At 31.0% G+C, this 12,124-nt stretch overlaps 2 protein-coding genes across 4 annotated transcripts; both read left to right on the top strand.

Annotated features, from left to right (window-relative positions):
* The first annotated feature begins 31 nt into the window (after nucleotides 1-31).
* Nucleotides 32-3,636, top strand: LOC123212323 (early endosome antigen 1). Of its 3 annotated transcripts, none has more exons than XM_044631440.1 (4): nucleotides 32-480; nucleotides 714-1,916; nucleotides 2,058-2,938; nucleotides 3,133-3,636. In XM_044631440.1, exons 2-4 carry the CDS (start codon nucleotides 734-736, stop codon nucleotides 3,475-3,477), a joined length of 2,409 nt encoding a protein of 802 aa, XP_044487375.1. In that variant the 5' UTR covers nucleotides 32-480; nucleotides 714-733; the 3' UTR covers nucleotides 3,478-3,636. The 3 variants fall into 3 exon arrangements, with proteins under 3 accessions (XP_044487375.1, XP_044487367.1, XP_044487361.1); XM_044631432.1 differs by having other exon boundaries at nucleotides 711-1,916; XM_044631426.1 differs by having other exon boundaries at nucleotides 660-1,916.
* A 1,697-nt stretch (nucleotides 3,637-5,333) lies between these two features.
* On the top strand, nucleotides 5,334-7,447 carry LOC123193889. Its single transcript, XM_044606964.1, has 2 exons — nucleotides 5,334-6,056; nucleotides 7,269-7,447. The coding sequence occupies exons 1-2, from the start codon at nucleotides 5,469-5,471 to the stop codon at nucleotides 7,317-7,319; spliced, it is 639 nt and encodes a 212-aa protein (XP_044462899.1). The 5' UTR covers nucleotides 5,334-5,468; the 3' UTR covers nucleotides 7,320-7,447.
* The last annotated feature ends 4,677 nt before the right edge of the window (nucleotides 7,448-12,124 follow it).

Here is a 12,124-nt window from a genome sequence, read left to right as displayed (position 1 = left end):
TGAAGACACTGTGGAAACAATACTTTATTCTGATGATCTGATGAATTAAGTAATGTGTTGAAATGTTATTTTCTTCATTCATTTTTTCCTTTTTATAATTTCAAATGTCGACCAATCACCAGGAATCTAGTGTTTTTGCTTCCCTTTACAGCAATGGCCTGAGCCGAAGAAGAAAAAGCAAGTGGGGTTTCAATGGAACAGTCTTTTCACTGAAATCCAGGGAACAAACAATTCTTTTATGAGTGCAGAAGCACTTCTTTTCTGATTTTGCAGACCTATACACGTGTAAAAACTTCTGCTTTTAACTTTCTATGGCCTTGGAGAACTCCACGTCCCACATGCTGCCACAAGTTTTACCCTGTTAGATGCAGCTGGTGTGCCCAAGATCTTCAATGAAAGCCTGCTGCAACATTCCTCTCCATAAGTTACCACTTGTTGTTTCTCGGAAATTTGTGGCTTTGGTTTCTTCTCTCTTGAACTGTAAGTTTTGATTTCTACTTTATGATCTTGACCATACATGCTATCGTGTATTGGGTATTTTTTTGTTCCCTAATTATGTCTCTGCATTATTTGTACTACTACTAGGTATTTCTGTCTGTATCTATGAAATAATTTTAATAGCCCTTGTCTTCTTCTAATTAAAGTTTGTGTTGTTGAAGCAATGTCAAGAGAATCCCAAAATTTCAGTTTTTTCTTGAAATTTATTCTAGGAGGAGAAGCAAAAGTATGAGAAATGATTGAGAAGGAGGTTTCCGAGTCATGTTTGGTTGTTTCTGAAGAGAAGAGCGATAGATTGTATCCAATATATTTTGGGGTTTCTTTTGCTTTGTTTGCTTTAAGGCTTTTATCAAGTTCTGGCAAGGAAGATGAGAAATGGTCTGAGTTGCATGATAAAATGCTTCAAGGAAGTGCTCAATTGTTGGGATTGCTTGTGTGGAGAGTCCAAAGAGAGGGCGCTATTGGGCACAAATGTGAGGTTCTTCATAAGCTTGAGACTGCTGAAAGGAAGATTGTTGAGTTGAAAAAGTTGAGAAGCGAAGACGCAAAAGCTAATGAGAAGGTTGTTAGTATTTTTGCTACACATGAGCAGACCTGGTTGAACGAAAGGAAGAAGCTCCACCAACATATTGGAGCTCTTACGAATGAAGTAAGGGTGTTACAAAAAAAAAAGGATGAAACTGTTTCGGAATTGAATGAAAAATTGAAGGAAACTGAGATTTTGGTGGAGTCTAAGGATAAGATGTTGGAGGAGGAGGAACAAAAAAGGAAGGAGGTACAAGAGAAGCTAACAAAAGCAGAAAGTATTGCGGAAGATTTGAGAGAAGCTGCAAAGCAAAGGGCTCAAGATCATTCCACTGAGATTAGGAAGCACAAAGCTGCTTTTATTGAACTTGTGTCGAACCAACGGCAACTTGAAGCAGATCTGGGTCGAGCACTAAGGCAAGTTGAAGCTACAAAACAAGAGCTTGATTCAGTCTTGGAGCAGAAGAGGGAGTCAGTTTTGTTGGCTCAGAAACTATACATGGAAATTCTAAAGATGCGCAAGGATTTGGACCAGAAAGACAAGGTTTTGTCAGCAATGCTGAGGAAATCTAAATTGGATACAAATGAGAAGCAAATGCTTATAAAGGAGGATAAATTATCGAACGTGAAGAAGAAGCAAGCTGAACTGGAAACAGAAAGATTGAAGACAGCATCCGAGTCTAGACACGAGAGACATTCATTGAGAAGTATGTTTGTGAATCAAGTCAATTCGCGACTAGATGCTTCCTTCAGTGCAAGAGGATCATCTCACACTGGAAAGATCAGACAAGAGCCCACTGATTATGTTCTTGGGCATCCTCAGCTGAAAAATGACCTTGATGTTTTGTCACCGCCTTCTGATTACTCTTCAGGAGAAGGAAGTGTGGAATTAGGTAAGAAAACTACATGATTCGATACTTGAGCCAGCACTAAAGCCTGTTTTGATGTTCATAGTTTTCCAGAATTTTTTCTCTGGATTCTTTTTTGATCTGTGTTTTAATTCTCTAATTTTACATTTGAATTCCTGGCAACAGATGTCAAAAGATTGGAAGGTTCGGTTTGCTTGGAAGAAGAGAAGTATGCAACTGTAACTGAGAGGAGGCATCTCTTGGAACTAGAGGCTTTTGCTGAACAATTGAGAATGAAAGATGAAAAATTAGAAGGTTTTCGATGGCGGTTGCTGAGCATGGAAATCGAATCAAAGCAGCTGCAGTCCCACATTGAAGGACTGAACAAGGAGATATCACAGCTCAGGCATAACAATATCAAATTGGAAGCCATATTATTGGAGCGTGAAGAAGAATTAAGTTTTCTGAAAGAGCAATTCTTGTCCAAGTTAATACCTTTTGGTTGTGAAAAGACCAGCGTAAACTCATCTCTGGATGATCCAGCATTAACCCATGATGCCATTGGTTCCAAAGTCAAGATCAAAAAGAGAAGACCAGCAGAGGAGCAAGAAAAAAGAACAAGTTCAATGGAAAGACCTCAAGAGAAAGATATGGAGGTAAAGGAAGAAAACCCATCTCATAAGCCCAAAAATGTGACAGTCCAATCTCCTGAAAAAGAGTTTGAAGAAAATAAGGCTGCAACAATACATAATCCAATTCAGGAGGAGAATGTGAGTCTGGTGGGGGTTGACACAGCTGAAAAGGCAACATCGTCTAACCCGTCCATGATCAAGACCAAAAATTCTCAATGGAGATTGGATCTTCATGCTCTTGGAGTTTCTTACAAAATCAAGAGATTGAAGCAGCAACTTCTTATGCTTGAGAGGTTGACCGGAAAAAGTGGCGAGGATACAGAAAGAAACGAAAATGGAATGAAGGGCTTGCTATTGTTGATGTCTTTGGTAAATAAACAAGCAAATAGATACCAGTCCCTTCAGGGGAAGACCGATGATCTTTGCAAGCGTATGGTAAGCACCCCAGACATTCTGATTGACTTGTGCAGGGCAAAGTTTGCTCATTTACATGTTTTTCCAGGCATGTTTGTTCCATTCAGGGATAAGAGCTTTGAAACTCATTTGTACCTGCTAACTTCATGACGAGACAACTTCATTTCTTGGTTGAACTTGTGATCATTTCTGTTGTTTCTTCTTCTGATTTTCAGCATGAGACCAATCTAGACAAGGGTCGAGGGGATTTGAGTACTGCAAGGAAGAAAGGAGAAACTAAAGCACTAGAGCTTTTCTTGGAGGAAACCTTCCAGCTACAGCGGCACATCGTTGCAACAGGACAGAAGTTGATGGAAGTTCAATCCAAGATTGCGTCTGGTTTTGCTGAGTTCGCAGAAGAACTTGACAAGTCTGCCTGCTTAGACAAGAAGCGGTTTGCTGAGAGTCTAAAAACTCTCTTTCAGGAGGTCCAAAAGGGTTTTGAAGTTCGGATATCTCGAATCATTGGAGACCTTGAAGGAACTCTAGCTTGTGAGGGGATGATTCATTTGAAGAGGTAATTGTGAATGCAGTAAACTTGAAATGTGGTCAAATAAAGGTTAGAATGGTATGACATGATTCATACTTGTGTTGATTTTTGTAGTTAATTTTGTACAAGAATAATAAATAAAACTATGCGTATAAATAAATTATACAAATTTATTTTTACAAATTAAAAAGACAACTTGTGATTCTCATTAATGATATGTATTTTCATTATGGTTGTACTTATAATTTCTAAAATCTTTGCTGAACTTCTTCACCTTTGTGACAATTTGGGCATCTCAACTTCCATACTCTAATTTGAGAATAATCATCTATTGAGACTGCATCTTTATGTATAGTTAAAGCATGTAATTTTATGAGCACAACATTAAAACTCAAGTGTTTTTTTATACCATAAAAATCATCAAATGCAATGAAAATATACAGAATTGAAGACCAATTCTGAGCATCTTTACATTTGTCTTTCTTAAATGTTTGTTTGCCCTATTTTACAGCTTTCAATGGCTTGTTTCCAGTACTTGTACCATTGTGATCTCTCTTTGTAAATTTGTTAGGGTTCAGAATATAATGATAGTTAAGATACCACGTTAGAAGGCCCATAATGGTTTCAAAGACAAATGACATGTTACCTGTTTCTATTTCTACACTTGAACGCCAAAAACATGCTTGGAAAAAAAAAAAAAAAAGGCCAAAGCCAGATAATAAACTGTTACTATAGCTGTTGACTTGGCCAATCCATTGTAAACCATAAACGCCAGTCTTTTAGAATGCCGGCATTAATAGTATCATTATTATTTTTTTAACTCGGATCTCATCTACTTAGTGTGGTTGGATCAGTCGAAGAACGATTTGACTCAACGAAGATTTACTCCTTTAAAAAAAGCCTGGCAAACCGGTTTTGTGTGGGAAAAATCCATAGTAAAAATGACCAAGTCTTTGGTCTCCATTGCCAGATGGTATGCCATGCAATTGTATACTGAAGAAGATATCGATGATGAAAAGCACACAACACTTTCCAATATTTTGGCCACATCGCTAATTCCAGCTGCATAAATATTTTCTCATAAGATTGTAACCTTCACTGCTTTATCTAATTAATTTGTTGCAGAAATGAGCCGGCTTTGGTAGTTTCACCCAGACTTCTAACTGAAACCCAACAACACTCTTAACCGTTACAAACTTTAACTCATTTGGGTATTGTGTATCACATTTGTTACGGTTACAATAGGTATTAGTATTTTTTGATATGATATAATATAAATAAAATATATAAATATTATAAAATATATCAAATGAATATTATATAATGAATATATCATACGATATAATATATATTAAAGATATAAAATAATATACATTTTTAAAAAAATAATGATATAATATGTGTATATGAAAATTTTTAAAATTTTAAGAGTGTTTTTGATAATTTTTAAAATGATTATACATTCGTTATAATTTTTTAATATTTTATTTTTTAAAAGGCTTATTATATAATATAATGTAAGATACATAATATGAGAAAGTAGGTTTTCGATGTATTATTCAACTATCATAATGTTTTTTATATAATTTTAGGTGAAAAAATATTATTCGTGCTAATTAAGGACGAAAATGTGCATTTAGGGTAAATCATGTGGGAGAATGTTATTTTCTCAACAACTTAAAATCAAAACTACCATTAAACTAGTGATTAGGATAAATAATGAAGATGAAGATCAATTCAACAAGGACAGAAACGACATATGACCGTTGATGGTCCTTATCACCCGATCAAAAGTCATCCAAACTTAATTTCCAACTGTGGGTCCAACTCCAATCTCGCACTCTCTGTTACATATTTATTTTGTATGAAATTAAACTCCACATTTTCTCGTGAAGAAGAAGCGCCAGGAGCGTTTTCGTTACCTTCACATTTCACATTCATCACCTTCCTCTCCATAAATCCCCATCTTCAAACTCCCTTCAACTCCAACATTGAAATTTTCCCGAGAAAATCACTGAGAAAATGGATTCTAAACCTGATTTTAGTTTTAATGATCCATGTTCTACACCAAAACTGCCTTTGTTTTCATTTTCATTTCCGATAAGCAAGGGTCAAGAGCCACCGGGGATGTTGACTCCACCGCTGAACATCCCGGCGTCGATTCCATTTCAGTGGGAGGAAGTTCCGGGGAAGCCGAGAAAAAGTTACGTCACTCAGCCTAAGCCTCAGCCAGCCAGTGCGCGGTGCCTGGAACTTCCCCCGAGGCTGTTATGTGAAGCGAAAATGGTTAATATTCCGTCGCCGACCACCGTACTGGACGGACCAGACGTAGGCCGGTCTCTGTCTTATACGCTGTCGTTTCGGAGAGGATGGTCTATGAGGAGGGAGAATAAGGAGAGGGTTTCGTTTGCGTCAAAAAGGTGGGGCAGCTTCAAGAAAAATAAGGAGACTGTTGGGGGAAGATATTCTGACATTTCAGCTTCTACCGCGTCAACCGAAGTCGGTGGTGGTGGCAGCGGCGACGGTGGAAGGGTGAAGATAACAAGAATGAGGAAGAGATCAGTGAGTTTTTTAAGTCTTAAGTCTCACACAAGTTCATCACGTATGTGGGTAAGCAAAGTATCTAATTTCAGCTCTATTAATATTTATTTTTATTTTTATCAATTTTATGATTTTTTTAATCTATAATTAAGAAATATGTTTAAAATTTGTTGAAAAAAAAATATTCTTTACTTTACATGCATGTTTTTGTGATTGTATCATGATATCTTTGTTCAAAGTTTTAACTTTTTTTCTCTCATTTTAGCATATTTTCTACTCTTTCAATCAACTTAAATGGATATAAAAATATTTATTTTCTTGTTTTAAACTAGTTGAGAGTTGAAAATAAAATATAAAAATTTTAGTTTTCAATACTTAGATTAATTTGAAAGCTTATAAAGGATAGAGATTCAAAAATATTGTAACTATAAATATTAAAATTAAAAATATAATTACTCTGATAACTTTTAAAAAGAATTTCAATTAATACTTCCTCTAAAATTTTCGAAGGTTTGTATTTCAATTAGTAGAAATATCTTTATTATTTTATTTTAAAAATTATTATATAAAAATAAATTAACAAAAAATAAAAATAACCTTTTTTAAAATCTAAGTTATAGAAGAAACCTTTTATTTTCTTTTTTTCACCTTTACTCTTTCCCTTCTTTTTATAAATAGAAGTGTTTTCGTGGTAGAAATTTTATATCTAGGGTGAACTGTAATATTTGAGATTTTTTTTAAATTTTAAAGGTTATTAGAATTTCAAAATTGAACATAATGTAATAATTTATGGTTATGAATGTCATATTATAATAATTAGGGTCATATAATAACTTTAAAATATTAACAAATTTAAAGATTAATTTGTGAATTTTTAAATATTTTTAAAAATTAAATTATTATATTTAAAATATTTAAATTTTATCAAAAAAAATTTTAATTATAAAATTATTATTTTATTCTTATAATTTTATTTTTTCATAAAATTTGATTTATATTCTTTACTAAAATGTTTTTAAGTCAAACCTTCTTGAAAATAATGCTATCTACTCTCTTAGAATTAATTATCAATTAAATTTACTTTGACCAGCTTGCAAAATAATAATAATAATAATTATTATTATTATTATTATTATTATTATTAGTATTATTATTAATGAGACTGACCGTTGAATTTTCTGGTGCGTGTTGAAAAAGTGGTTTGATTTCTTAGTGAAAAAAAGTTTTGATTAATGTTATAATTAAGTTAATTATGTAATTAAATTTTGTGGTGAAGTGTAGGCAAGCATTTGTGAAAGCTTTAAACAGGCGGTCCCATGGAGACGAAGATAAAACAAGTTGAGAGAGACGGAGTCTGATAAGGTTAATTAATTTCAATCTTGTTTAATTTTGTATAAATTTTTAAATAATTAAATTTTGTAACGTCTTTGATGTGTGAACTTATTATAAGATATACATGATAACGCTAATTTTTTTTTAGCATACACTAGTTCTATATTTATATTAATCTACTTATAAAAAAAATTAAGTTATATAATTGCTTCTTAAAGGGTCTGAAAATCGTTTTTATTAATTCAAAAGTACCAGCCAAGATTTGGTAAAATCTCAAATTTATACTCATTAACTTTTAAAAATCTAAATCTCTACGTTTCCATTAAAATTCAATATTAAAGTTAAGGATAAAAATGTTATTTAACTAAAAATATTTAAAAAACTAAAACTTTATCAAAATTTCTTTTTATGTTAAAAAATTTAACATTTTTTTGTCACTCAATAATTGAAAAATGATTATTTCTCTTTTAAGGTTTAAAGTTGACACCATTTTCAATGGGTGTCATCGTCTTTGGTCGTGTTCTCTCTTTCTTCGTCTGAGACAAAGACGGTCAAAGTCTAAATAGAGTAAGATCAAGAGGAAGAGAGAACATAGTAGAAAATGACAATGGCTACCGAAACCCAAAAGTAGTGATAGATAAATACCCTATAAGGAAGTGATCACTTTTTAAGCTTTAGATAAAAAAAAAAATTATTAGATTTTTAAACTCACGAGAAAATATAATAAATTTTTAGTTTTTTTCAATATTTTAAACTAAATTACATTTTTATTCTTAATTCTAATAATGAATTTTAACATAATAATATATATTTAAATTTTTGAAAATTAACATATATAAGTTTGAGATTTCATCAAACCAGGGAGAGAATAAGTCTTTTGGCTATTCAAAAACAATTTGAAGAATTTCACATCTTTTTTACGTTAAAAAAAAGGATAAATGTGTCAATACATTTTACAATTATATTATTAATAAAAAAATTAAAATAAAAACATTTATTTTTCTTGCAAGGCCAAAGGACTATTTTCCATCTAAGTTTCAGTCTAATATCAAAAACACACATGCGATAGATTAAAAAACTCAAACACCTAATTATGTATTAACTTATGTTAGAGTTTTGAATTAGAAACAAGAGTAAAATTGTTATTTTACTTTAAACCCTATAAATTTATAAAATTCCCCCCCCCCTTCCCACAATTTAAAAATTAACAATTTTTTCTCATAATTAAATTTTGAAGATTTCCCTTCCTCTTAGGGTTTTGATTTTCCAACAAAACCTCTCCTTCTCCGAAAACTAGTACTATCCGATCATCGTCTTCCTTCTTCCAGACCACCCAGCTTTTGTCCAATGCTCTAAGGGTGACAAATCTTGACCAATGTCTCTCCATTTTTTTAGCAAATTGTCTCCCCTTCTTTTTCACAATTTGTCTCCTTGGCATCGTCCAAGCGTCTTTTGTCATCGTCCCAACATCTCTCGTAGTTGTTCAACATCATCTCATCGTCATCGTGGTCAAATCAAGAGTTGTGGCTGAGATCGATGAATTGCATGACATCACCCTTACATCTTCCAAATGTGATAAATGGGTGGTCATTTGAGTGTTAATCGAAAGATGGGTGGTTGTCCTTTCTTCTTCTTCGGTTGTCGATAAAAGATGGGTGGAGAAAGCAGACTCTGATCGCCAGAGAAAAAACCCTAAAAATTTCAAACCCTAGAAGAAAAATTGTGACTTTTTAAAAGTTGAGATTTGAGATGAAAAAAATGAGATAAAATCATATATTTTTTAATATTATTGTTAAAATGATTATTTTAACTTTGTCTCTTGAAACAAATTCTAATAGAATTAATCTATGGATAAATGTTTGAATTTTCAAATTATCATGAGTGTGCTTTTGAACTTTCGTTAAAATTTATATAGGAAATAGTCCTTTGCCCTTCTTGCAATGGGTTGCCAGTAGGCCTGGAAAACAGGTTAGGCTTACCAGATTTTGAGCTGGCTCTAAGTCCATATAATTATTTTATTATTCCTTAAAAATGCATAACGATAATGGCTTAGGAATTAATTGAAGAAGAATTTATGAAAGGCAGACTAAACAGTTTACCTACAAATATGCTTCATAATCATACACTTTTATATTTTTTTTCCCTAGGTGCACCTCCATTACCGATTTATTCAAAAGGCTAAATGACTATTCCCCCCACTCTAAGGTTGGATGTAAACTCAATTTTTCATCTAGTAATTTTTAAAAATATAAATATTTATTATTTTATTAAATTTTATTATTATTATCAGAAGTAAAATCATTATTTAATAAAAATATTTAAAAAAATTATAAACTCATCACATTTTCCCCCATGTTTAAAAACTAACAATTTTCTTTCATCTTCCCCTCATCTAAGTTTGAAAAATCACTATTTTCTCTTTAGGGTTTGTATTTCCTCTCTTGTTGCTTCTCTGACGATTGAACCTGACCAACCTCCTCTCTCCCATCTCTCAAATGAGGATGAATTGTCGACCAACAAAAGGTTAACTGATGATTCACTAGCGAGGATCCATGCGTCGCATAGATCATGTTGGCCAACCCATAGATCACTCGGACGAAGACTTAAATTTTTCACACTGATATGAGGTGACAAGAGGTCAGCCAACAATTTGTCCTCATTTGGAAGATGGGAGAGTGGAGGTTAATTGACTCTAATTGTTGGAGAAGCAGTAAGGGAAAAATACAAACTTTGAGAGAAAATAGTAATTTTTTAAACTTTAAGGAAGAAAAAAAATAAAAAAAATTATTAATTTTTAAACTTAAGATAAATGTGATGAATTTATAATTTTTTAGAATATTTTTATTAAATAATATTTTCATTCAAGATAATAAAAATAAAAAAAATTTTAAATTTTTAAAAATTACCTAACAAAAGTTGAGTTCACACGAAACCTTATATAGGAAATAGCCGTCTGGCCTATTCCAAAAAAGAATTCTCGTTAGCAGCTTTAATAATTACAAAGTCACCTCATAAATTAAGCTGACAAATTTGAACGACCTAAGAGTAGGTAGAATTAGTTTTTTAAAAACTTTCGATACCAATTTAAATGATTTATCAATATTTTTAAAATTGAATCATGCTTTGTTTGGTAGGGGGGACAATCTAATCCAACCTATGGTTAGACTAATTGATTAATTATTAGATTAATTAATTGTATAAAAATAATATTTAAATTAATTTTATCTAATTTATTATTAAATATATAATCAAAAATATTTTGATATTAAAATAAATTTGTTTGATATTATAAGTAAGTTCTTGGGTTTAATTAATAATATTTTTTTTATAATTTTTTTATGTTAACCAGGCAACCTCAGTTTTTTATTAGTCTAATTGAAGTTTAATTTAATCCAAAGCAGTTTAATTTTAAAAATAGTTTTCAAATAAATCAAGAATCAATCAATTCGGTCCAATTTCAAAACTATGTAATTAATACAATCGAGACTACTTAATAAATATCGACTAATTTTTTAATACAATTTATAAGAATGTAAAGAGTTGATGCAAATAATCAATATAAATAAAATAACATAAAAATTTAATTGATTCGAAAAAAAGATATATAGTGATTCAGAGTAACTCAACCTATATCTACTCTTAAAGTACTCTACCAATATTTGATTGACAAAACTCTAACCAAGTTTTTTTTAACAATACAAGTAGCTTCCAAAAGTGTTATTAACATTACAAATACTAAGAGATCAAATTTTTACACTAAAAAAATTATTTAGTTCTAACAAGAGTGAGATTTACTCTTCCACTGCACAAATTTATACAAATTTGAAAAAGGAAATTTGGACAACTCCCTTGTTTTGTCCTGAAAACAAGATTTGGACAAAATTATTGCCAATATTATATGGAAAGTTGAAATTTGACAAATTGTAGCATGTCACTGTTGACATTTATTCTTCCATAATTTCTATAGGTAAGTATGCTTGCAACTATTTATATGCATTTCACCATACAACCTACAATTATGCTGACATTTCAATTAACCTGCAAGAGCTTTGAAGTGGCATTTCGTTGTCTTTTAGGTTTTACTAAACATTTGATTGATTGATTGATTTTCTCCTAGAATTTTATTAGATAACCAAAAACGAAATATTAAACTCAATAAATTAATAGTTACAGATAACCCGTGGGTTTATTCGTATCCGTAAGGCTAGATAACCAAACGTTTTTTTACCTATACCCATTTTTAGGTTAAATCTAGGGTGGTAAAATGTTATTTACTTTAAAAAATATTAGTGATGTTTTATGTCCAAAGGCATATTGTAACTTGAAGGAATTATATTTATAAATGCAAAGTGTGAAAACAGTATAATTAGATCAAAGATTGTCAAATATAATTGTGAAAATAATTATATTTATAAACTTTTGTGGATTTTTTTTATTATTCTTATAAATATGGTTTAAGAAAAAAAAAGTTTAGATAAGGAAAGATTCTTGTATTCTGAAAATCTTATCCACAAAATAATTTCTAGCCAATTTGAGAGAAAATAAGTGATTTTACTCTTAATTACCCCAAAAAAAAAAGATTTTACTCTTTGGAAAAAAAAAAACAATATTTTAATTAACATGTTTGCCAAGTCCTTAGATTCTAAAAAACAAAAATTAGAATTTATAAACTCCATTTTCTTACATAAATTTACATAATTTTTTAAATTATTAGATGAATAATAGATTGTATTTAAATTATAAAATAAAAATTGTGCCATAATTAGTATACAAAAATTGGTATACTTTAGTTCTTCCAAATTTTG

Source organism: Mangifera indica, chromosome 1 (assembly GCF_011075055.1).
Source record: "Mangifera indica cultivar Alphonso chromosome 1, CATAS_Mindica_2.1, whole genome shotgun sequence".
NCBI lineage: Eukaryota > Viridiplantae > Streptophyta > Magnoliopsida > Sapindales > Anacardiaceae > Mangifera > Mangifera indica.
Note: the sequence above shows the minus strand (reverse complement) of the source record. Positions and strands in the feature narration are given on the sequence as shown.